Source organism: Pipistrellus hanaki (assembly GCF_964339955.1).
Source record: "Pipistrellus hanaki genome assembly, chromosome: 2".
In the NCBI taxonomy this organism is placed as follows: Eukaryota; Metazoa; Chordata; class Mammalia; order Chiroptera; family Vespertilionidae; genus Pipistrellus; species Pipistrellus hanaki.
This window is the reverse complement of record NC_140504.1, coordinates 49,131,184-49,157,818: the sequence shown is the minus strand read 5'-3', so window position 1 is coordinate 49,157,818 and position 26,635 is coordinate 49,131,184. Positions and strand designations below refer to the sequence as shown.

General features: G+C 47.2%; 1 protein-coding gene across 3 annotated transcripts; it reads left to right on the top strand.

The window, feature by feature from the left end:
- NRROS (negative regulator of reactive oxygen species) lies at positions 1-25,350 on the top strand. 3 transcript variants are annotated; one of them, XM_084871631.1, is made up of 3 exons: positions 15-168; positions 18,754-18,874; positions 23,135-25,350. In XM_084871631.1, exons 2-3 carry the CDS (start codon positions 18,767-18,769, stop codon positions 25,088-25,090), a joined length of 2,064 nt encoding a protein of 687 aa, XP_084727757.1. In that variant the 5' UTR covers positions 15-168; positions 18,754-18,766; the 3' UTR covers positions 25,091-25,350. The 3 variants fall into 3 exon arrangements, with proteins under 3 accessions (XP_084727759.1, XP_084727757.1, XP_084727758.1); XM_084871632.1 differs by lacking the exon at positions 15-168 and adding an exon at positions 228-307; XM_084871633.1 differs by lacking the exon at positions 18,754-18,874 and having other exon boundaries at positions 1-168.
- Positions 25,351-26,635: the final 1,285 nt, after the last annotated feature.

The window sequence follows — 26,635 nt, the reverse complement described above, 5'->3', positions numbered from 1 at the left end:
CGCGCTCTCCATGTGACTTCAGTTTCCGTCAGTTCCTTCCGCAAGAGCTAAAATAATCTGATGCTCCGGAGAGAGGAGGCAGCCCAGCCCTGCGCGGGGCTGCTGTCGAGGAGGCCGGAGCCCCCGGAGAGGATGCGCCCGGAGGAGCCGCCTGGGCCTGCGGGAGCCGTGAGTATCTCCTGCGCGGCGGGCTGCCCCTGTGTGAGGCGGGCGAGCTGGGCCCACGGCCGGGGCTGCCGGGAGGTGGCTGCTTGTTGCATCGGAGCCCCGCCGCTGCTGTGCCCGGTGCAGGGGCTAACAGCTCGGGGTAGGTGGGAGCTGCGTCCCTAAGGAGCGCTGGGCACAGAACAAGGTGGTGTGGGGTAGGGGAGCCAACAAGGGCTTTCGATTCCTGGTGTGAGAGTTGGATGACTGGCCTTCCCAATCCTCAGTTTCTTCATCTGCAGAATGGGAGCAAGCATGCTCCCTCCTGGGTTGGATGGATGGGTGCAGTAAGATGACTACTGTGAGCACTCAGCATGCGGGGGTGCTGGGATCTTCTTTCCTGCCCACGAGCCATAGCTGGAGACCCTGATACTCACTGACAGCAGCACACACTCACGGGTGTCTTCCCGGCGCAGGCCTGCTCTGGGGCTGAGAACAGAGCTGGGAAGGACGCAGGCAGAGCCTCTCGGCCACACAGTGTCCTTGGGAAATTCACTGCCACTGAGTCTCAGAGGGAGGCCAGATGCCAGGCCTTCCTGATCTTAGCCCAGTGCTCTTCCTCACAGCCTCCCTGTGGGCTGGATTCTGGAGAATTTGGCACAGACTCCCATGCACTCAGGAGCCGGCGTACGTGAGGAGCCACTGGCTCGGCCCTGGCTCTGTACCGCCTTCAGGATGGACGCCCGCTCGCCGGGCGCCGGGGACACGGTGACCACGTGCCCAACCGTGGCTGCTTCTCAAGGAGCCTGAGGCATGGCCCCGGAGGGAGCCCGGGACAGGCTGCTCTGGGTGGTGCCCTTCCAGGAGAGGCGAAGGGAACCTCGGGAGTGGGTACAGCCTGTGGGGAGCTGGGACAGTAGAAATGGTTTGAATTTATGAAGCTGGTCTTCTGTGCTCCTTTCCCCACTGTCGGCACCGCACAGACTGTTTCCGTGGGTTTCACAGCCCTGAGAATTATTTATTTGCCTCACACACCCCAGAGGTTTTAACAGGTATGTCAGAGAGTTCCTAGAGGGAATTATAGAATTATGGGCCCAGAAAACACACACACACACACACACACACACTCTCTCTCTCTCTCTCTCTCTCTCTCTCTCTCTCTCACACACACACACACACACACACACTCTCTCTCTCTCTCTCTCTCTCACACACACACACACTCTCACACACACACACACACACACACACCAAAAAACAAAAAACAAAAAAACAAACAAAACTCAGCTCAGCTCCTGCCGTTAGGTAAAAAAGAAACAAGAAACAAAAAACCTGTTTCACAAAGAGGGTGCTTTCATGTAATGGGGAGTAATCTCATGAAACTCCATGAAAACCCATGGAAACCTGATCCCACATAGCGTTTCAACCCGTCCTCCGAGAGCGGAGCCTCCCAAACAGATGGCGGCTCCTGGTGTCTCTGTCCCGGGGCCGAGCTAGGAAGGCACTGACCTGGCTGTCTCTGATCTCTGAGCTCTGATCGTCTCTGCCATGGAAGAGTGACGCCAGGATGATTGTAACCTGCATCCTGGTTACACCTCAGATCCACAGTGTAACCACATGAGTTAGGGGAGGAGAGGCTTTCGACCGTGACTGAGAAACATCGCCTCTCTCAGGGCAGGCTGGCTGTGTGCTCAGCGATGCTCACTGATGTGTCCACACACTAGTGACAGATACTTTTGCCTTTGGTAAAATGTCTTTATTATATTCACTTCCCTCCCCTCCCAAAACTATTCTTTCTCAACTTCATCGCTGCACACTTGTCCTGGCTCACTGTGTGGGACGCTCTGGGTTAGGTTAAGGGATGATCTCTGAAAGCTGAGGGAGTTGAGGAGAGGGAAAAAAGGACCATAAGCCAAAACTGGTTTGGCTCAGTGGATAGAGCGTAGGCCTGCGGACTGAAAGGTCCCGGGTTCGACTCTGGTCAAGGGCATGTACCTTGGTTGCGGGCACATCTCCAGAAGGGGGTGTGCAGGAGGCAGATAATCAATGTTTCTCTATCATCGATGTTTCTGGCTTTCTATCCCTCCCTCTTCCTTTCTGTAAAAAAATCAATAAAATTTCTTAAAAAAAAAAAAAAGTACAATGATACTTATATCTTACCAAGCCTCGCAAGTAATTGTAAATCTGAGTTTAGGGGTCTTTTAGTTACAAATGACAAAAACCCAATAAGCTTGGCTTCAGAAAAAAAAAGATAGAAAAAAGTGAACTTATTGTTCCAAAGAACCAAAAAGTCTATGGAAAAAAGCTTCAGGCGGGGCTAAATCCAGGTGCTTAACCGTCGCCAGGAACCCATCTGTCCCCATTCCTCAGAGTTGCCTTCCTCTGTTCTGGCTTCACTATCAGGCAGGTCCTGAAGCTGGTGGCAAAGATCGGTGCCTGCTGCTCCGAGCTCACTTGTCACCAGTGTGGCATCCGGAGCAGGAAGAGAAAGCCTTCTTTCCCAAAAGTCCTAGCAACCATCCTGGGATTGATTCTCACCGGCTTGGCTTCGTGAACCCGTCATAAACCCACCACTGTGGTGAGGGAACAGGAGGCTCCGATGGGCCCCGGCTTGTTCACAGGCCTCTCCTTGGAACCAGGGTGAAGCTCAAACTCAACTGACCGTGAGCCTCTTCAGAAAACAAGGGGGTTGATTGCATGACAATGTCAATGCACTTAGTACTACTGTGCTCTACACCTAAAGTGGTTAAGATGGTAAATGTTATTTATTTTTTATTTTTTAAAATATATTTTATTGATTTTTTTTACAGAGAGGAGGAGAGAGGGATAGAGAATTAGAAACATCAACGAGGGAGAATCATCGATCAGCTTCCTCTTGCACACCCCCTACTGGGGATGTGCCTGCAAACAAGGTACATGCCCTTGACCGGAATCGAACTTGAGACCTTTCAGTCCACAGGCCGACGCTCTATCCACTGAGCCAAACCGGTTTTGGCAAGATGGTAAATTTTATGTTGTCTATTTTACCACAATTAAAAATTAAGATAATAGCCCCAGCTGGTTTGGCTCAGTGGATAGAGCCTGTGGACTGATGGGTCCTTCCTGGGTTCGATTCCAGTCAGGGGCACACGCCTGGGTTGCTGGATCGATCCCCAGTGTGGGGCATTCAGGAGGCAGCCGATCAGTGATTCTCTCTCATCATTGATGTTTCTTTCTCTCCCTCTTCCTCTCTGAAATTAATAAAAAATATTTTTTAAAAATTGAAATAATAAAGAAAGAAACTGGTGATTTCCTCAGAGGGGAGTTAAGGAATTGTCACTCGAAGGAGAAATGAATGTGGGTAGGCAAAACCAACTGATTTCCAGAGCAAATGGAGTCAGGTGCTGAGAGCAGACCACATGTGTCTTCTCACTTTAATGCATGAGAAGTTTCAAGACCGAACAACGGGAATAAAGGAGGAAGTAGATACTGTCGTGGTTCTCACCATCGAGGTGGGCACGAAGAGCAGGGCTGGGACCAGTAATGGGCGAAATGTAGCTGCAGAGCCCTGAGGACACAGGGATTCCACACACAACCGAGAAGGCTGCCTTCGTCAGGGGCCGTGCCATGTGTCCACACTGCTTCCTGCTGCCAAGAAAGAAAGAAAGAAAGAAAGAAAGAAAGAAAGAAAGAAAGAAAGAAAGAAAGAAAGGAAGGAAGGAAGGAAGGAAGGAAGGAAGGAAGGAAGGAAGGAAGGAAGGAAGGAAGAAGGAAGGAAGGGGCAGGGACTTCTCTTCAGGAGATGGCATCTGGGGCTCTATTCACCCTGGCTCTTCTCCAGCAGAAAGTGAGTGAGGCCACCCAGCACCCAAAGTGACCAGGAGAAGCTCATCTGAGAGTACACATCGTGTTCTTCGGTAACCTCATGTCGCTCCATTTTCAATGTCAGGCTGGACACTGGCTACTCCTGATCTTTCCTACTGTCCTCTCCTGGTCCAGCCACGATCCCTTAGGTCAGTGTTTCCCAAACTTTTGACATATGTGTACCCCTTCTAAAGTTTTCGTAACGCTGAGTACCCCTCATGCTCATGAGAACGTAGAATTAGGCGCAGCTAAGCACGGTGCAGTGCATGTCCCCACCAAACTCTGGTGCCATGCGTACCCCCACCAAACTCTTCCCTGACCCCTGGGGGTACGCGTACCACACTTTGGGAAACACTACTTAGGTCTCTCCTGCCTTTTCAGTGTCTCCTCTCAATAGTCCCACCAGACGCCAAGGCTGAAGTCCCTCCTTCAGCCTGCAGGGTCAATGGCAAATGAGTCTTTCCCTGACTAGCCCTGGGCCACTGCTTCAGCCTCAGACATGTTAATGGTTTCCTTATCACTGCCCAGCCTGGTACCTGTGACTTCCTCATGGCCTCCCCCAATGACCTTTCTCTTGTTCTAGGTTTTTGCATCCTTCCTCAGGTTCCTAAGCTTCCATCTTAGCTAATAATACTGACTTCTTATTCCCTTCTATATCCTCTGTTTTTTAGGCTTTCTGGTTTCTTTTGCAGAACCTCTAAAGATCCTCATCTTTGTCTTAGGTACAATCCCTGGTGTCAATAGGTTACCTCATCCCCACAGAGATCACGAACCCATGAACACCCAGGGGTGCGACTTAGAATATCAGACACCACGTGGTAGAGGCCCTGACCAATCAGAATGGACATCATCGTTAGGAGCAGGGTCCTGGGTGGCTGGATCATGGTGGGAGCCTTGAGAGTTCTGAGACAGTGGCTAGGCCGCTGTGGTGGGATTCATGGGGTAGCTGTTTACCAATAAATACTTATCTATGCAATCCAGCTGAACATTCATTCAATGTATATTCCTCTCAGACAGGTTCACATTGAGCACTTCCGACCTGGGTCAGAACTCAGAAATGGTTTTGGCTTCACTGTCTACAAACTATGAGACTTGAGCAATTCACTCTGGCTTTTTTGAGTCTTGTGTTTCTTATCTGTAAAACGGAGATAATAAGCAGGGACTAGAACATAGATGTTTGTACACTAATGTTCATAGCAGCATTACTTACCAAGATCAAAAGGTAGAAACATGCCCAGCTGTCATGGCTCAGTGGTTGAGCATCAACCTAAGAACCAGGAGATCACGGTTCAATTCCCAGTCAGGGCGCATGCCCCGGTTGCAGGCTCGATCCCCAGTGTGGGGCGTGCAGAAGGCAGCAGATCAATGATTCTCTCTCATCATTGATGTTTTTATCTTTCCCTAACCTCCCCCTTCCTCTCTGAAATCAATAAAAAATATATATATTTAAAAGGTGGAAACAACCCAACTGTCCATTGGTGGAGAATGGATAAACAAAATGTGGTGTATACTTACGATGGAATGCTATTCAGCCACATAAAAGGAATGAAATTCTGATATATGTTATACAATGGAGTGGCTTTGAAAACATAGTGCTAAATTAAATAAGCCAGACACAAAAGGACAGATGTTAATGATTCCACTTATATGATTCTTCTTAAATGAGGTGCCTAGAACAGGCAAATATATAGGGAAGAAAGCATAGTGGTTACCAGGAGCTGAAGCAAGGGAAGAATGGGTAGTTACATTTAACTACTGGAGATGGGTAACGGTGAGGTTGAATGGCAATGTGAATTTACTTAATGCTCCTGGAAAGGCATTAAATTGGTAAATTATATGTATATTTTACCTCAATTAAAAAAAATCGAGATAGCCTGGGCTGGTGTGGCTCAGTTGGTTGGAGCATTGTCCCATACACCAGAAGGTGGTGGATTTGATTCCTGGTCAGGCTACATACCCAGGTTTCGGGTTTGACCCAAGTTGGGCATGTGTGGAGGTAGCCAATCAATGTTTCCCTTTCTCCCTTCCTCTCTAAAATCAATTTAAAATCAATTTAAAAATTTTTTAAAGGAGAGAATAATGCCTACCCTGTAGAAGTGTTATGAGGGATCAGACCTAAACTGGCAATCGGACATCCCTCTCACAATCCTGGACTGCTGGCTCTTAATCACTCACCTGCCAGCCTGCCTAGTCACCCCTTACTGCCCCCTCCCCCCCACCCCTGCCCTGTCAGCCTGATAGCCCCCAACTGCCCCCCTCTGCCAGTCTGGTCGCCTCTAACCATCCCCCCCCCCTCCGCTGGCCTGGTCGTCCCATACAGCCTATTGTTCAGTCATTTGGTTGTCTCTCACTAATCCCGCTGCTGGCCTGGTTGCCCCATGCAGCCTGCTTGTTCAGTCATTTAGTTGTCCCTCACTAACCCCCGTGCCGGCTTGGTTGTAGGCAACCATCTTGTGAGGGCATGATGGTCAATTTGCATATTACCTCTTTATTATATATTATAGGATATGAGATCAAATGTTTGTAAAAAGCCTTTGCAACCTCAAGTGCTATTTTTATTAAGCAATAGCATTAAATTATAATCCAATTACCTTGGATTCATTCAAGGATTTCCTAAAAATCATTATTTGGGGGTTAAGAAGGGATATTCCTCTGTGAATTCAAATAAGTTTTAAAGAAAAAAAAAATCAGCCTTAGAATAGCCATGTTGCCAATATAATTTGAGGGATTTTTGAAAGGGCAAAATTTATCTCCCCTACTGTTCTGAAACTATACCATGAAATTTTATTATTTTTCATAATTATTATATAAATAACCATTAAAGTATAATGCATGAAAAAGAATATCAGTCATTTACACTTCAGTATGAACTGATTTCCTCCTGAGAATAGTAAGATAGTGATTATCACCGAAACCGGTTTGGTTCAGTGGATAGAGTGTTGGTCTGCGGACTGAAGGGTCCCGAGTTCGATTCCGGTCAAGGACATGTACATTGGTTGTGGGCACATCCCCGGCGGGGGGTGTGCAGGTGGCAGCTGGTCGATGTTTCTCTCTCATAGATGTTTCTAGCTCTCTATCTCTCTCCCTTCCTCTGTGGAAAATCAATGAAATATGTTTAAAAATATATATATATAGTGATTATCAAATTCTTTTTTTATAAGACATAAACATTTTCCCAAATAAAATACCTGACTTTGCAATCTCAGTTAACTTGAGATTAAATTAATTATATTGACCCAGAAGACTGAAAACATAAGAACTTTTAAAATTATTTTATTTTATTTTATATATGCATATATTTTTTTTATTGATTTCAGAGAGGAAGGGAGAGGGAGAGAGAGAGAGAAACATCAAAGATGAGAGAGAATCATTAATCAGCTGCCTCCTGCATGCCTCCTACTGGGGATCAAGCCTGACACCCAGGCATGTGCCCTTGACTGGAATTGAATCCAGGACCCTTCAATCCATAGGCTGACACTCTATTCACAGAGCCAAACCAGCTAGGGCAAGAACTTTTAAATTAAATCACTTGGTATGCATTCTGAACTACTTACAGGGGAGTGTATTGATGACTGCATTCTATTTTGAAATGCATCAAAAATAAGGTGGATTTGCTAAAACCGGTTTGGCTCAGTGGATAGAGCATTAGCCTGAGGACTGAGGGGTCCCAGACTCGATTCCGGTCAAGGGCATGTGCATTGGTTGCGGGCACATCCCCAGTGAGGGGTGTGCAAGAGGCAGCTGATCGATGGTTCTCTCTCATCGATGTTTCTAACTCTCTGTCTCTCTTCCTTCCTCTCTGTAAAAAAAATCAATAAAATATATATTTTTAAAAATAAGATGGATTGAAGGATGGATAAAAGGGTAGATGGATAGATATATGATAAAAACTAGTAAAAAGTTAATAGTCGTCTTGGCTGGTGTGGCTCAGTTGGTTGGAGTATCATCTTGGACACCAAAGGGTGGCGGGTTTGGTTTCTGGTCAGGGCACGTGCCTAGGCTGCAGGTTCAATCCCTGGTAGAGTCAAGTATAGGAAACAGCCGATTGATATTTCTCTCTTTCCCTCTCCATTCCTCTCTCTAAAGTCAGTAAATTTTTTTTTTTTTTTAAATCAAAGAGTAGAATCTAGGTGGTGGGTATATGAGTGATCATTGTCAAATTCTTTCAACTTTGCTATATGCTAACATATTTTATAATGAAAAGGAGGAAAGTCAAATTACTGACAGGAGCTGCTCATATTAATTTTCACAAATATAGAAATCAAATAATAAAATAAAAAAAATCTTCGAGCTGTGGCTGGGCAGCTTAGTCATCCCAATACACCAAGGTTGTGGGTTCAATCCCCGACCAGAATGGATACACCAGTAAGTGGAACAACATAAAAGAAGCAATGAATGAATACACCAATACGTGGAACAACAAATCAATGTTTCTCCTTCCCCTGCCTTTCTCTCTCTAAAAATCAATAGGAACTACATCTATAATATATTAGCATAATATATGCATTATTGAACAATTAGGATGTGATGAGGAGGAAACATATGCACTGGGCCTTGAAGGATGAGTAGGAGTCAGACAGTTGGAGAAGACCAGGAAAAGGGCCTTTCCCACAGAGGAATCAGTGTGTGAAAATGCATGATTTTCAGTCAAGTATAGCCAGCATCCCAGGGTGGCTGGGGCTTGTGGTATTGAGGTTGAGCTTTGCTGGACTCAACCACAGGCTAAGTTTAAATTGCTGCTTTGACATGCTCTCTAGCTCTATGGCCTAAACCTTTGCGAGACTCAATTTACTACCTGTAAGATGGGGATGATAAAAATTACCTGCTAGGGTTTTATGAGGACCCTAATATATGTAAAGCATCGAGCATAGCAGTTATCCCAAGATGAGCAGTCCATAAACATTAGCTATTATAATTATGAGCCGGGAAAGCAATCTGGGAGCTTGAAACTATCCCATTTAGCTGGTCAGTAACCAGGAATACATTTCATTTCTCAGGTGTGCTCTTTCTCAAGAGGACCAAGGTTTAGGGTGCGCTGGTGATATATTTCCATCTGGGCAATAAGCCTAGGTTATCGCCTAAAACCCCCATCTTGGCCATAGTCTCCCACAGGCTCTGGGTGGTCTCACCCTCTCTGAACACCCCCAGGTCCACATCCTGCAGCTCCCACAGTCGGAGGAAGATACTGCACCTGCTCTGTTTCATTTATTTCAACACCAGCTCCCGTTTGCACAGAGGATCTCTGCCTTTGCTTTAATTCTGACACTGCTTTTCTTACCAATGAAACCCGCAGCATTTCCTTGTACTGACAAAGCTTTATCACACACACACACCTCTTACTCTGTCTCAACACAACCCAGTGAGGTTGGCAAGGCCGGCGTTATTGTCACCGGTGGCCACAACCGGAGAGAGGTGGCCAGAGAGAACAAGCCTGTGACACTGAAAGGAAACGAGAAGTTTGGAACGAATGCATTATGGGTTGGGTTCCCGCCCACAGGTGTGAGGTTGTGGGTCTCGCATAGGCAAAGGTGACACCACAGAACTACCACCGACCACGCACAGGCAAGGTGTCACCTCCCCAGGGAAGCAGAGGTGCATTTTTATAGACCTGTGGCCAGATGCAGCCCGCGGCCATGGAACAGAATGAGTCGAATGACCTCTGTTGGTTCTCAGGGCTGACCCTGACCACAGAGGAAAACCAGCCGACTCATTGGAGCAGGGCAGTGCTCTACGTGGCACTTCACACGTTGGCTGCCCAGAGTGGTGGTGGGGACAGCCCCAGGGGAGAAGAGCCGCTGTGGCCTCCAGCCTCCCTCCAGGAAGAGGCAGCCTCCGATATTCCCAGATGAGACTCTTCTCATGAGCCCGGGGAGGGAGCGGGGAGCCCTGGCTGACCGGGTACACGCTGGGTGTGGGGTGGGAACAGCACTTGGAAGCCCCTACATGGCGGCGTTCCTCGTGGCACCTTGTTCCTATCATTTCATCTCTCTGGCCTGCGTACGCTCACCTCCACAATAGCCGTGTGTAGCCCCCTCAGAAATGCCGCAGTTCCTCTCAAGAGGATGGTCAGTTACTGCATTTGATTGGCAGGGCATTTGCCAGAAAAGGCACTTGCAACAGAACTGTCCTTTCTCACACAGATTCTCAGGGACATACACTTAATTAGCATTCCAACCAATTTAAAAGGGATCCAACTTCTAGAGGCAAATGTCAAGGGACCCAGGGGTACAACTGCGGCTTACAAAGCAGGGAGCTCCCACGCTGGGTGTGCTGAAGCATCTGCTGGGGACGAAGGCGCTGTAATGATGACAGGAACAACTATCGAGTGTTCCTTTAAGGCTCATCTGAATACACGCTCTATGATTCCCATTCTAGCCGAGTGATGCACCCAGTAAAGGTTGTGGATTGTAGATGATCACTCAGCTAAATGTCGTGGATGTCATTAGCCTGTTCTGTCTTTCCCCTTAACCTGGGCTCTTTCTTTACCTTTTACCGCTGCCTTTCCGGGGGCTAAGAACATGCAACCCCAAATCTAAATCCCTGGACCCTGAAAAAAAGAAAATAATGTCTATAATAAAACTTATTTTAGTCACTAGGCAATGATATATTTTCTTCCAATAATTCCAGACATGATCATTTTAAGCACACTCACATTAATTTTAATCTAAATACCTATAAGAAGTTCTCTGTTTCAGTAATATTTATTAGGCTCTCATTATGACATATATTTTAAGTGATGATAGGTAGATTCTATTATTTTTAAAGCTTGTCTTAATACAGTCATTGAAGTGGGCTGTTGGAAAATTAGAAATTATTTCTGTAAAAATACTTTTACATATATTGTAATCCCTTAGGATGTTTCTAGACGTGTAACTACTGAATTAAAAGTAGCCTGTGATGTCAAGATCTTTGATAAATTATGCTAAATAGCCCTTCAGAAGAAGTGTGTAAATTTGCTCTCCTACATGTAGGATATGAAACAGTTATTGGGAGTCAGGGAGTCAAAAGCCATTCTGTTGTCTATATTTTAACAACATCATCATTAAGAGAGAAAGCCAGAGAGGCAAATCATGAGGTCTGAGTGCACACATCACAATTCTAAATGCTCACCTGGCCAGGTGGCTCAGTTGGTTGAGTGTTGTCCCATACATTAAAAAAAAAGAAAAAAAAAAAAGATTGCTGGTTTGATTCCTGATCAGGGTGCACACCTAGGTTGTGGGTTTGATCCTGGTCAGGGTGCTTATGGGAGGTGACCCATCGATGTTTCTCTCATACATCAGGTGTTTCTCTCTCTAAAAATCAATAAAAATATAATCCGGTGAGGATAAATAAATAAATGCTCTGTCAGCCCAATCTTCAATTTGCAAGTTCTTTTTTTAATGTATCCACCATTTAAGTATGATTCTTTGCAAAATATATGAATACTCGAGGCCCAGTGCATGAAAATTCATGCACTAGAGGGGGGTCCCTCAGCCCAGCCTGCCCCCTCTCACAGTCCGGGAGCCCTCAGGCACGGGAGGTGACCGACCTGGTGATCAGGGGAAGGCAACGCACCCATCACACCTCTGCTACTGCCACTGCTGGCAGTGCAAGCCTATGCCGGCCCTGGTTATCTGAGCCTCAGGCAGCCATAGGCAGCTGGGAAGCTGCCATCTGAGACTTGCCTGCACCTTGGACCACCCTGGATGGCTGGGCAGCTGCCATCTAAGGCTTGCTTGTACCTCAGGCTGGCCCTGGGCAGTTGGGGGACTGAGGGGACTGGGGGACTCTGGAGGCAGGTATGTGCAGCGGCCAGACCTGAGGGTGGGCCCAGCCATGCTGCAGGCCTGCCACCCCAGCAGGACTGAGGGTGCCACCATCTTTGAGGGCATAATAGTCAATTAGCACATTCCCTCTTTATTGGCTGTGGGCACTGCCATCTTTTGTGAGGGCATGATGGTCAATTATTATATTCTCTCTTTATTAGATAGTATATTACTTTGACCAAAGAATAGAACTAGTTCTTTAATTTTATAACCTTTTTCCCCCCACCATCTTTTATATGTATTTCCAAAATCATAATTGAAGAAATATTTGGATTATACATTTTTTACATTTCTCCAAAAATACATAGAAATGGTCAATAAACATGTGAAAAATGCACAACATTATTACTAATTAGGGAAGTGCAAATGAAAACCACAAAGAGAAGCACTTTATAACCATTAAATGGCTATAATAAACACGACAGAGAAGAGCAAGTGCTGATGAGAATGAAGAGAAATTGGAATGTTAGTAATATTGCAAACAACATGCTCCTTTTCCTCTAAAAAATTCAGTGTATATTTTCTAAGAACAAAGATAGACTCTTACATAACCACATTGCAATGATCAAAATCCAGACTTTTAACATTGCTATGATATTATCATTTCATCCATTATCTGTATTCAAATTTTGCCAAATACCCTAGTAAGGCCTCTTTAGTAATTTTGATCATTTGGTTAAAGAGGTGTCTGCCGGTTTTTCCACTTATAAAGCTATTATTGTGCAAATTTAACACACTATGTTGGCAACTCTTGGGCCAGCTGCTGGGGCGGTGATGGTGGTGGGGTGCTGTCATAGAAAGCATGGGGCTTGGGAAATGGCCCCGGCCCTGGGGGGAGCCGCCAGGAACCCGAGAGGTGCTTGTTCTCTCACCCTCTCTTCCAGCTTGTGGTCCACCCCCTTGTCATTCTTTTGTCTTCTCTGATCTCTGCCCTCGGTTGACTATTTCATTATTTTCTTGGTATCTACCTCATAACTTCTATTCCTCAAGGCAAGATCTCTCAAAATTTCAATTCCATTTAAAAATATATATATTTTATTGATTTTTTAGAGGAAGGGAGATGGATAGACAGAAACATCAATGTGAGAGGTGGAGGTGGAGGAGGAGGTGGAGGTGGAGGTGGGGGTGGAGGTGGAGGTGGAGGAGGAGGTGGAGGAGGAGGGGGAGGTGGGGGTGGGGGTGGAGGTGGAGGTGGAGGTGGAGGAGGAGGAGGAGGTGGAGGTGGAGGTGGAGGAGGAGGTGGAGGAGGAGGTGGGGGTGGAGGTGGAGGTGAAGGTGGAAGAGGAGGTGGAGGAGGAGGAGGAGGTGGAGGTGGAGGTGGAGGTGGAGGAGGAGGTGGAGGAGGAGGTGGGGGTGGAGGTGGAGGTGGGGGTGGGGGTAGAGGAGGAGGTGGGGGTGGGGGTGGAGGTGGGGGTGGGGTGGGGGTGAGGGTGGAGGAAGAGGTGGGGGTGGGGGTGGGGGTGGGGATGGGGGTGGAGTGGAGGTGGAGGTAGGGGTGGAGGAGGAGGTGGAGGTGTTGGTGAGGTTGTGTGCTTCTCCTGAGGGCTACCCCTCAGAAGGAGTGGGAGTGAGCAGTTGACCTGGACAGTGGAAGGTACATTGATGCATCCATCATATTTCTTGAACCGCATCAGGACACACAATCTAACGCTTCTGTGCTCCTTTTAGGCATGAGAAACTCTCCGGAAGCTCTAGTTTCAATGTCAAAATGGTAAAAATTCCAGGACATTTTAAAGATTTATGTGTATATGCATTTTTAATTTGAAGTTAGTTTACTGAGAATCTTTCTGAAAAGGATATTTGAAAAATGTATATTCCTGGAAATTTTGGGACAAAAGGTTACTATAATTTCCCCTCTCCCTTTAGAAATTCCAACAATTATTTAATCTTCCTCATTTCTTAATTTTAAAAAGTTTCAAATTTACAGGAAAAAATTAAAAAGCACAATACTAAATTTACCAGTTGATAATATTTTACTTCAATTTTTTACTCTACTTTTGAAAGCAGGCTACATAAATTGTAGAAATCATGAAATTTCACCTCTAAATACTCAGTGTACATTTCCTAAGATTAAGGGCACATTCGTACATAATCAAAACATTATTATACTTAAGATAATTAGTAATAACCTGATAATATAATACCATCTGAAAATACATTATTTAGCTAGCACATATGTAAATTTCTCCAATTATCTCAAATCTTCTTTTAGAGATTTTTAAAAGCCCAGAATCTACACAAGGTACATGCATTCGACTTGATTATTATGCTTCTTGGTCACCTATAATCACACACACACACACACACACACACACACACACACACCATTTAGATTTTTTTTTTTTTTTTTTTAGTCTTCAGGGCAAACATTTTTGGCTAGGGCACTACCTAGATGGAGCTCTGTGTTACCCAAGGCATTGATTGCACCTGGAGGCCGAGGGTGCAGCTGGTCTCACCATGGGAAATGCTAAGTTTGAACATTTGGTGGAGGTTGAGTTCGTTATTTATTTATTTATTTATTTATTTATTTATTTATTTATTTTTGCTGAGAATCAAAGAGACCAGAGCTACTTGCCTGAGGCTTTCGAATACCTCTTGGTAGCAGGGATTGTTTGATGTGGTTTTGTTATCTGTTCTCTGTGGTCCCTTACCAGCTGCCCTTCCCATTCTCCCGGGGTCCGGTGTACGATTTGCTCTTTTTCTTTTAAACAAAGCCAGCCGCCCTTGGCGGAGCCCTCCACCTAGCGCCTGTGTGTTTGGTGTCTCCGGTGTCACCCGCACACATGCACACCCCCCTGCGTGTGGGCACTCTGCTTCTCCCCCACACCGGTGCGTAAATATTGGTTTCTAGCACCAAACACCTCTGCGAGTTGCCCACTCTCTGCAAAGACCTCTTTCTTTAAAGCTTTTTCAGCTTACTTTGAGGGGAAAATTCTCAATGACATGCTACTATCTGTATAACACTCTTAACTCTTGCCAAAACGCCTGGAGCAAAAAGGTTGCTTCCCAGCTCTGGTGGCAGCTGCTGTAGTAGCAGCTGGGGAAGGTGGGGAGGTGGGAGTGGGGAGTGCAGAGGTGATGGTAAGGGTGCCCCTGAATATTAGAAATCCAGCGGCTTTTCCTGAAAATGAATTCACAACCCTAACCAAACCAAACATCAGAGTTACTTCTTAGCATTCCCATAGTTGGATTACCAGGACACCTTTTTATAGACAGAAATGCCTGAGATTGGTCCTTACAGCTGTAATGTAGAATTCTTAGCCAACCTTCCCTCATATTATTTTAAATTTATTTTATTTCCCCCTTCATATTTTCCACACAGTTAATATGACATATTTATTCTTCCAGCCAAATTACTCATTATTTTATTTTATTTATGTATTTATTTTGTTAATCCTCACTTGAGGATATTTTCCTATTGATTTTTAGGGTGAGTGGGAAGGAGGGGGAGATCGAACATTAACGTGAGAGAGATACATTGATTCGTTGTCTCCCGCACACACCCCGGTAGGGATGGAGTCTGAAACCCAGGTATGTGCCCTTGACTGAAATCAAACTGGGATCCTACCAGTCTTCAGGCTGAGTAAACTCAATGGACCCTCTATCCACTGAGCCAAACTAGCAAGGGCCACATCATTTATTATTTTTTATTTTTTGTGTAATTGCTGAATTACATTGGAGGTTGTATCTAGGAATAACAGCCACACATAACCAGCTCACTGGTGTTCTGAACTCATCCTATATAATAAAAGGATAACATGCAAATTGACCCTAAGGGCAGAATGACCAGAAGGACCACTCGACCAGTCACTATGAGGTGCACTGACCCCCTCTCGGCCCCCCACCTCCCTGCTGACAGGCTCTCATTGGCCTATGGTGAACGGGGAACCAGAGGTGGGTGGTAGGGGATGCGGGCAGTGCCAGGCCCAGGCCCCCGCCCTGCAGGCTGCCCCACACCCAGAGGGTGACCTGTTGTGGGGCGGGGCTGGCAAACGGGTGGGAACGGCTGACCTCTCGGTCTTTTCTCCTGGCTGGCTGGCCGGCAGGCTCTGATCACCGTTGGAAAATGGGGAACCACAGGTGGGTGGCGGGGCCAGCTGTGGGCAACCAGGGAAGATGGCTCTGATCGCAGGCCGGGCCTAGGGACCGTACCTGTGCACAAATTGCGTGCACTGGGGCTCTAGTCAATAATAATTATGTTAGCCAAAACCGGTTTGGCTCAGTGGTAGAGCGCGTCGGTCTGCGGACTAAAAGGTCTCAGGTTCGATTCCGATCAAGGGCATGTACATTGGTTGCAGGCACATCCCCAGTGGGGGGTGTGCAAGAGGCAGCTGGTCGATGTTTCTCTCTCATCGACATTTCTAGCTCTCTATCTCTCTCCCTTCCTCTCTGTAAAAAATCAATAAAATATATTAAAAAAAAGAAACAATCAGTTAAAAAAATAATAATTATGTTATATAGTTATGTTATCTTCATAGTTAACAAAGCACTTTCACAAAAGCTATTTGATTCTCATTGAAACTCTGAATGGCTATTATTGTCTGCATTTTTAGAAGGATTAACTGAGTCTAGGAGACTGTGAATTGCTCAAGGACAAATAAAAAACACTGGAGCCAGAATTCAAATCCTGGTCTGTTTGGTTCTAAATCCCATAATCTCCCCAGGCTAGCTCACAATAGAAGGAGTTTCCCAGAGGGTACAAGAAACGTTTTCCTGGGCTGTTTGGTTGAGTTTAGGAAGAAGGAGAACATTTTAAATTTAAAAATTGTCTTGCTGACCCAGAAATTAAAATTACATTCTGGGCATCAGTGACAGGCCTATCTAGCATTCCAGTCTGGGTTACATTCTCCCTGAAGAAATTGCACTCTTTCCCTGAACACCATCTAGAGTCAGTATTTCAACGTATGGAGCTGGTTGTTCTAGAAGGGTCAGTTTCACAACAAGTACCATCCCGAATATGTTTTTAAAAACATATTTCATTGATTTCTGAGAGAGAGAGAGAGAGAGAGAGAGAGAGAGAGAGAGAGAACTACCAATGATGAGAGAGAATCATTGACTGGCTGCCTCCTGCATGCCCACTACTGGTAATCAAGCCAGCTATCCAGGTATGTTCCCTGACTGGGAATCAAACTGGGAATCAAACTCCTGATTCATAGCTCATGCTCAACCACTGAGCCACACCGGCTGAGCTACCCATCCCAAATCCGACAGAGATGGTGAAGAGGAGAGGAGGGAGCAGGTCCATGGTTCCCAGTCCCTTTCTCTTCTCAATGAAATACAGGACACTCATTGAAATTTAATTTCAGATAAACAATGATTTTTTTTTTTTGTATAAGTATGTCCCAGATATTGCACAGGACATATTTATACTAAAACGTTGTTTGTTTTTAGTATAATCTGCTAAGTCTAGCAACCTTATTTCAAAGTGAGCAGTGATTCCAAGGTTCCAGGTGTGTGTGTGTGTGTGTGTGTGTGTGTGTGTGTGTGTGTGTTGAGAAGATACTGGGAACAGGAGTCCATATGGCTCTGTGTTTGCCATCTGTGCCCTGCACATGCCAAGAGGTGATGATTCCTGCACAGGTGCAGAAGCAGAGAGAGAGTCTGGGAAGAGAATTCCCAGTTAAATGATGAATTCTGAGTTATTCTGAATTGGAGGTCTCCTCCGTGGTAAGGAGAGCGGGCCTGACCTGAAGCGAAGGTTGGAGTTGATTTACCGGGTTTCACTTAGCCTTCCTGTGGGTCTGTTTTCACTAGTGAGTATTCAAATCTAACCAGGAAGTTAAAATTAGCCTTAGAGATTGTGTAAACTCATTCAAAGAAAGGAAAAGAGGAAGGGGCCCTACAGAGCTGAGCTGTGCCAGGCAGAAGGGTCCAGGGGACAGGTGAGGAGGCTCATGTCAGCGCTGGCGCTGCTGGCCCAGGAGAAGACGGGAGCGCAGCCCCGGCGTCTGCCCCAGGCAGAGGTCAGGGAGAGGGGGCAGCGGGAATGCTGGGGCCAGGCACGTGCCTCCGATTCTGACAGATGCCCCGCTGGGAGGCGATTCCACCCGCCGGTCTACAAACTCAGTAGGAGGGTTCAATCGAACAGCACCTGCAGGGAGAGCAATTAGTCTGGTTTCTCATCCTGGAGCTCAGGGAAGAGGGTCTGCCAGCTGTTACCAGCCGTGTCCTAAGTTGATCTTGAACCTTGAATAAGCCATTACTATTTGTGTGTTCACCTGTAAAAATGTGATGGTGGAGGATGTATTATATTTCCATTATGGTTCCCCTTAGTTCTAAAATTCTGTTGGTATAGATGTAATTTTAAGCATTCTCATGTTTTTTTTGTTCTGTGCTCACTGGCATGATAAGAGGGCTGGTAATCATACTTCATCAATAATCCATATTATACTGAAGATTGCTTTTTTGTTTTCCCCTTAGCTTTTCCCTTATCCAGGCAAAATATCAAAGTCCTATTTTCAAAGGGCTATCTTCAAATGAGTTAACCAATGCGATCTACTCTTTTTAAAGCCTCATGTGACCAATTAGTAAGTCTATGGGACCAGAGGCAACAATTAATATTTCAATTCTAGCTCACGGTTCATTCATTCAAAACTTATTTATTGAGCTCAGGTGACACAGCTGGCAGATGTGAGCTTTTGGAAGAAAACTTCAACAGAACTAAAAAACATGACAAACTCTAGCTACCTCAAATCCTTTGCTTCTCACTTCTGTTGCTGGACTCGGTGTTCAGCCACCTGTCCATCGGATGGTAGGGGCAAAATGAAAGTGTGTTCTTGCAGTAAAAGGTTGAAAGTATGGGTTAATTTGAGGTATGTGAAGTGTCTGTGGGTTTCCACCTGCCTGAAGCTATGGGCTTCCAAGAGCAGATGCCACTGGGAACTGGCTCCTTCTCCTGAGAGTGCAACGCAGCCCTCTGGGACGTCCTTCTCTGACTGTTTTCCCTGCCCTCTGTCCACAGGGCTGCACTTGAGATGGAGTTATTGCCTCTCTGGCTCTGCCTCGGTTTTCACCTCTTGACAGTGGAATGGAGGACCCGAAGTGGAGTAGCCGCAGCTGCTTGTCAAAGGTGCTGCAAGCTGGTGAGTTTTCCCGGGAACTCTGGTTGTCTGCTGTTCCTGTGCTGACAAGGTTTAGTCCATTTGGAAAGCTGATGGGTTGTCAATCAGGGAGGGCAGGGGTGAATGAATCCAAATCGCTCTTCACCTCCCTAGCATGATGCCATGTGCAACCTGCTCTTTATCCAAAGGTTGCGATGATGCCTAGGAAAGGCTCTGCCCCACCTTTTTCGTACCCACTGAAGACATGAGGCCTCAGAGACAGGCCTAAGTGAGCCACCGGGAACAAAACCACCTTGTTAAAAGCTGGATGATTGAGCTCCACTAATGTTATTGGGATCTGATAACGGTAACGCATATTACAGCTGAAGAAGCCCTGCCTCAGAGTTTATGTTTGAGTTAATAGCAATTGCTTTAAAAGCTGCACGGAAGCCCCGGGCAAGTGGCTGAATTGGTTGGAGTGTTGTCTCAAACACCAACAGGACTGTGGGTTCGATTCTGGTCAGGACAGATGCCTAGGTTGTGGGTTCAATCCTTGGTGGAGGTGTATATGAGAGGCAACTGATTGATATTTTTCTCTCACATCAATGTGTGTGTTTTTTTCTCTCTCTCTCTTCCTTCCTCTCTAAAAAAAAAAAAAAATCATTAAAAAGATATCCTCAGATGAGGATTTTTAAAAAAACGCTGTACTGAAGAGAAGAGCATGCTGCCCACGGGCACTGCAGAGCAACACCCCTGACCGAGCTTAGGAGAAGGCGATCCAGGAAGCAGACACCAAGCTTTTGCGGTCTGCTCTCTGCAGGGCTCTCAGCCTGCACAACAGCTGTGTACATTCCTAGAAATTTTCCCTCTGACTGTCACTCAGGGATGTAAAAATCTGCCTGAGAAACATGCATTTAATAAACATTCCTTGTACTCTATTATAACCCAGGCACCGGGAAGACGAGTTGGATGTCAGGTTTAATACTCAGATTAAAAAATGTGTTCTTAAGGCTGATGAATCTCAAAAACCCAGCTGGCCATAGTTCTTAACCACTTTTGGTAACCTCTAACCACTACACTGTAGCATACGCCAGCGTGGGGTAGAGGTTATGAGCCAGGCTGGGTTTAAACCCCAGTCCCACCACTTACTAGCTGGTGTCATGGGGCCGCTCCGCCTGTTTCCTCATCTGTGAAAGATGGAGGCGTTAATAATGCCAAGCAATCATACCGTAGCACTGGGTTGTAATGATGACTAAATGAGTTAATGTACGTAAAGCTCTCAGAACAGTGCCTTGAATGTGGTAAGCGCTATCCATTATTATTATTATTATTATTATTATTATTATTATTATTATTATTGTCAGTCTCTGCTACACAGACTTCCATTATTCCCGTACGGAGGCGACGAAAGATGAACTTTGCAGTAGCTAATTCAGGAGTTCCCAGGCATAGAAAGAGGAGGGAATAAAGTTCTGTGACAGGCTTTGAAGGTTCAGGCTAGACGCTCTCTAGCCTGGCGGGAAGAAGTGGGGACTCAGCTCCAGTCCCAGGGAGTTCGAGGAGTGGGTTTCCTGTGGCTTTTCGGGACAGGCGGAGGGTGTGGGAGTCCAGGTGCCCCCATTGCCCCTCCTTGCCTTAGCCACGTGATGTTATAATAAAATGAGGAGGTTTTCTTGGGCTCTGAGGGCCCCGTGTGGGCCCCAGGGAATTGCAGGTTGTGGCGCCCCTGGCCTCCAACAGGGTCTCACCCCCTTTGGAAAGCCCCTGACCACAGCATTCTCCAGAGAGTCCCGGTGTGGGGGAGACCAGCACTTACTCAAATAAAGAAATACATCTTGTTTCTGCATGGGGAGATTTACTTTTACAAAGATGCCAGTTCTTCTCCAAATCACTCCATGATTGTAAATGCAACTCCTATAAAAATTCCAAAGATTTTTGGGGTAAAGGGGAGGTGTAGAAAGAACTTCACAAATTCATCTGGAAATGAGAAACAACTCAAATGCTCTATAAAATTAATTGATTAAATACAACGTGTCATTATAGCTAACATTTATTAAGCATTTATGTGCCAAGTTCTATGTTAAATGTTTTACATAAATAATCACAGTGAATCCTCATTAAGAAAAAAAAAGCCCTATTTACAAGTATAATTTCAATTTTTCAGGTGGAGTAATGAAGGTCCCGACTAGTTAGGTAACAAGATCAAGATCACCCATTGGTTAAAAACTAGAACCAAGTTGCATTGACTCTACAACTCTTGCTCTTAACCACTGTTCTATTCATGTAACAAACTCATAGACAGTTGCTAAACAGAAGATGATCAAAATTATTTTATTGCCGGGGCAATATGTCTATTGCATATTATTGGGGAGATAATAGATAACTAAACAGTTTGTAGAGTACAGACTCATTTAAAAACAATTTATTATTATTATTATTTAGAAAGGGTAGATAATATCATTAGAAAAGAGTCCAGAAGGAGAGGTAACAAAAGGTTATTGGTGTTTCTTTGAGGAAGAGGCTTAGGTTACTGATGAGTTTAATTTTCTATATTTCTATATTATATCAATTTTTAATTATTAGAAGGTTTTATTTTTTAATATATTTCATTGACTTTTAAGGGAGAGGGAGAAAGAGTTAGAAACATTGATGAGAGAGAAACATCGATCAGCTGCCTCCCGCACCCCGCACCCACCGGGGATGTGCTGGCAACCAAGGTACATGCCCCTGACTGGAATCGAACCTGGGACCCTTGAGTCCACAGGCCGATGCTCTATCCACTGAGCAAAACCAGCTAAGACTAGAAGGTTTTTATTTTAATAATCAGATAAAGAACTTGGGGCTGTGAGAGGTTAATTCCTTGTCCAGGGCCCAAGCTGAGATTCAGACTTGAGTCTGTCATCTCTCCAAACTGGTGCTGCTTCTTCTCTATCAGATTTTTCTCCTTTTTCCATCAGTCCTCTTGCCCCGGGGGATTGGGCCCACCGTTTTAGACAACCACAGACCTTGTCCTACTGGCCAATCTGTGCGAGGGAAGGCCGTTACTCCCCTTTCTTATCACTTAACACTTTTTTTCTAGACCCCTAATTGACATCCTGTGGTTGATAGTTTTTGCCAATCTTGTAACACATTGGGCTGAGTTTATCCTGGGGCTTGAGTGACTTCTGCAATGAGACCAGGGTCCTTCCATCCCTCCCGCCTCCTTACGCAGCACAAGGTAGAACCAGAACCATATCCAGGGAAAGAACTGAATTGGGCATGACGAGCTCCGGGCTCCAGTCCCAGCTCTGCCCCTGACTCTCCACTTCTCTCCAGACCCCGCTCTGCTTTTCTGTGCGGTCCAGGGTGGCGATGAGCTCCGAAGTCCTTTTAAGCTGGACATTTATCAATGCCGCAGGTAGAGGAATGTTCAGACAAAACTTCTTTGGTGGAAAAGAAGATGCCACAGCAAGATGACAACCGGCAGGTTGTCAGGCAGTGTCCCTCAGACTCACAGGTGCAATGGGACAGCAATTACAACGCAGCGGTGACGGGCGGCATTAACAGTGCCCGCTGTGTGTCAGGCCCTTGCCGTCTCTTGTCTAATCTCACTGCAGTCCTCTGACACAGGTGCTCCCTTTATCTCCATTTTTCAGAGGAAGTGACAGACTTAAATTATTTGCCCAAAGCCACATGGAAACAAATGGCAGAGGCAGGATTCAAATCCAGGTAGAGACCTGGCTCTCAGTTCCTCTCACGGCTAACACCAAAGTGCAAATACAATTGTTGCCACTCAGCACCTGATGGACAGGTGCTCAGATCTTCTCTCACCTGCTGTGTGTTTTAAACGAGGCCTGGAACTCAGCTCCCAGCTGACTAGTTTAGTGTGACGGTCAAGGACAAAGAAAAGTCCCGCTTTTTTTTCTACAGTGTCTGATCATTTTCTTTTCTTTTCTTTTTCTTTTTTATAAAAGATATATTTTATTGATTTTTTACAGAGAGGAAGGGAGAGAGATAGAGAGCTATAAACGTTGATGAGAGAGAAACATCGACCAGCTGCCTCCCACACACCCCCTATCGGGGATGTGCCCGCAACCAAGGTACATGCCCTTGACCGGAATCCAACCCGGGACCTTTCAGTCCGCAGACCGATGCTCTACCACTGAGCCAAACCGGTTTCGGCTGATCCTTTTCTTTAATTATGATCTCTAGAGCCATTCCTCCAAGTTGCAGGAACAGTCTGATGACTGAACTAAGTTTCTGTACCCCAACCTCTGCCTCCGAGGCCTCCTCCTGCTGACCCGTGTGCTTTTTGGGCCTTAGGTGGATGGAGTCGCTGACTGTCGAGAGCAGAATCTGGCTTCGGTGCCCAGCGATCTGCCTCCCCACACGCAGACGCTCATCCTAGATGCCAACCCTCTCAAGACCCTGTGGAACCACTCCCTGCAGCTGTACCCGCGCCTGGAGAGCCTCAGCCTGCGCGGCTGTCACCTGGAGCGCATCGGCCGCGACGCCTTCCTGGGCCAGGCCGGCCTGCGCAGCCTGGCGCTGCCCGACAACGCCCTCTCGGAGAGCCACAGGGAGACGGCGGCCGCCTTCCACAGCCTGCGGGCCCTGCGGAGGCTGGACCTGTCCGGGAACTCCCTGACGGAAGACATGGCGGCCCTCATGCTCCGGAACCTCTCTTCCCTGGAGTCCGTGTCCCTGGCGAGGAACGCCATCATGAGGCTGGACGACTCCGTCTTCGAGGGCCTGGGGCACCTCCAGGAGCTGGATCTGCAGAGGAACTACATCTTTGAGATCGAGGGGGGAGCCTTCGAGGGCCTGGCCGGGCTGAGACACCTCAACCTGGCCTACAACAACCTCCCTTGCATCGTGGACTTCAGCCTCACGCAGCTCCGGTCCCTCAACGCCAGCTACAACGACCTGGAGTGGTTCCTGGCCTCGGCGGGCGCGGCTGCCTTCGAGCTGGAGGTGCTGGACCTCTCCCACAACCGGCTGCTGTTTTTCCCGCTCCTGCCCCAGTCCAGCAGGCTGCACACCCTCCTGCTGAGGGACAACAGCATGGGCTTCTACGGGGACCTGTACAACGCCTCCTCGCCAAAGGAGATGGTGGCCCAGTTCCTCCTGGTCGACGGCAACGTGACCAACATCACCACCGTTAACCTCTGGGAGGAGTTCGACTTCAGCGACCTCGCAGACCTGCGCTTCCTGGACCTGAGCCAGAACCAGTTCCAGTACCTGCCCGAGGGCTTTCTCAGGAAAATGCCTTCCCTCTCCCACCTGAACCTCAACCGGAACTGCCTGGGGACGCTCCGCATCGGGGAGCACGAGCCCCCCGGGGCGCTCCTGGAGCTGGACCTGAGCCAGAACCAGCTGTCGGAGCTGCACGTGGCCCCCGGGGCCCCTGGCTGCCTCCGGAGCCTCCGGTCCTTCAACCTGAGCTCCAACCAGCTCCTGGGTGTCCCCGCCGGCCTCTTTGCGGATGCCGGTAACATCACTACAGTTGACATGAGCCACAATCAGATCTCACTCTGTCCGCAGCCAGCGGGCGTGGACGGCTGTGTGGACGTCAGGAACGTGGCGTCTCTGAGGAGCCTCTCTCTGGAGGGCTGCGGGCTGGGAGCATTACAAGACTGCTCCTTCCAGGGCACGGCCCTCACCCACTTAGACCTTTCTGGAAACTGGGGGGTTCTGAATGGGAGCACCGCCCCCCTCCGGAATATCGCCCCCACGTTGCAGGTCCTGTCTCTCAGGGACGTGGGCCTCAGCGCCAGCTTCTCGGAGTTGGACTTCTCCGGGTTTGGGAAGCTGAGGGACCTGGATCTGTCCGGAAATGCTTTGACCAGTTTCCCCAGGTTCCGGGGCAGCCTGGCCCTGCAGACCCTGGATCTCCGCAGGAACTCGCTCACGGCCCTTCCCCAGGGGGCCGTGTCTGGGCAGCTCACGACAAGTCTCCGGACCATCTACCTCAGTCAGAACCCGTATGACTGCTGCAGGGTGGAGGGCTGGGCGGCCCTGCAGCGCATGCACACCATCTCCGACTTGGCCATGGTCACTTGCAACCTGTCCTCGAAGATCTACCGCGTGGTGGACCTGCCCAGAGGCACGCCTCAGGACTGTAAGTGGGAGAGGGTGAATATGGACCTGCTGTACCTTGTGCTCATCCTCCCCAGCTGCCTCACCCTGCTGGTGGCCTGCACCATCACCTTCTTTACCTTTAAGAAGCCTCTGCTTCAGGTCATCAAGAGCCGCTGCCACTGGTCCTCCATATACTGACCTGGCTACCATTCAAGGTCAGAAACCTGGTCTGCCCACGCAAAGACACATGCTCTGCCAAGTTTCAAGATCCGATGCTGCCGAGGACACGTCTGATGAACTAAGCTTTAAATTAAAGTGTAACCTGTTTCCATTCCTTCGTCACTCCAAGTTCTTCCTCTGTCGTTATGACTCATCCTTATCATCCTGGTAAAATATTTATTAATTGACACGCCACACAAATAAAAAACATGTTTCATACATATTCTTAAAATCAAGCACAGCTTGCGTCTTTTTCTTTCCTTGATGTGTCTTGGTAGTTTCGCGTAGGTGATTTTTCAGTGCCCTTTCCTTGATGGCACCCACGGGGCTGGTGAGAAAGGGTGGCGGTTCAGTGCCACCCCGTAGCAAAAATGACTTCAAGAGCATGTCCTGTGGAGGGTGAGAGCCAGTGCCCTGGGAGTTCAGCAAGAGACAGAATCTCAGAGCCGAGCTGGGGGAACAGAGATGAGCACTGTCGCCTCCTGACTTGGCTTGCGGTGCCTCCGCAGGCAGAGCTCATCCCGGGAGTTGCTGGCAGGCAAATGTGCCGCTTCCAAGGAAAAGCTACCAGAACAGGAACGGGGCCCTGAGTCTATCTGTGCAGGAAACGAACACCAGGCACCGTCCTGGTTCTGAGAGGAAGTGAAGAGGAACACAGAAAGGGGTGAAATCTGTTTACGTGTGGATTACCCCACTCTTCACACACACACACACACACACACACACACACTCACACACACACACTCACACACACACTCACACACCAAACAACTTCTCAGCAGTTGTCCTACATCTGTATTCACGACGTCCCTCTCTCCTTCCCTTCCCTCAGTGAACAGTGAGCCATTTCTGTGCTCCTCGCTGGGGAAAAGATGTTAAAGAGACAGCCCTTGCTCTTTTGGCAGTTTAGAATTTACACTGTCCTTGCACTTTTTATCCCTGCTAATTAAATCATGAATGAATTAAAGGCAGTGGTGGTGGGGTGGGAGGAGGATAAAAATCTCACTAACTGCCAAATCCAGTTTGGCTCAGTGGTAGAGCGTCGTCGGTCTGCGGACTGAAGGGTCCCAGGTTTGATTCCGGTCAAGGGCATGTGCATTGGCTGCGGGCACATCCCAGGTAGGGGGTGTGCAAGAGGCAGCTGGTCGATGTTTCTCTCTCATCGACGTTTCTAGCTCTCTATCTCTCTCCCTTCCTCTCTGTAAAAAAACAATAAAATATATTAAAATAAATAAATAAATAAAAATAGCCTTCTCTTAAAAAGAAAAAAACTCTTTCTTGGGGTCCTATTGTTCCCCAAGGTGTGACAACTAACTATTTAGACAAACGAATCCATCTGCAGCTGATACATTTATGGCTTCTCTTCAGGTAATGTGTCACCTCTTGCGTTAGTCAGTGCTCTTAGTCAGTTATGAGTCTTGTATTAGTCAGTTTCTTGCAGCTGAGGGTGACTCTGTCTGAGGTGAGCAGCATGGGGATTTAGTAAAAGGGTGTAGGGGAGCTCTAGGTTCTCTGGGAAGGCAG

Excerpts from the sequence above, each read along its gene's own strand:
- NRROS (XM_084871633.1), top strand. The coding sequence starts at position 61 with ATGCTCCGGAGAGAGGAGGCAGCCCAGCCCTGCGCGGGGCTGCTGTCG. Across the intron at positions 169-23,134 it reads CGCCTGGGCCTGCGGGAGCC|GTGGATGGAGTCGCTGACTG; the intron begins GTGAGTATCTCC and ends TTTGGGCCTTAG.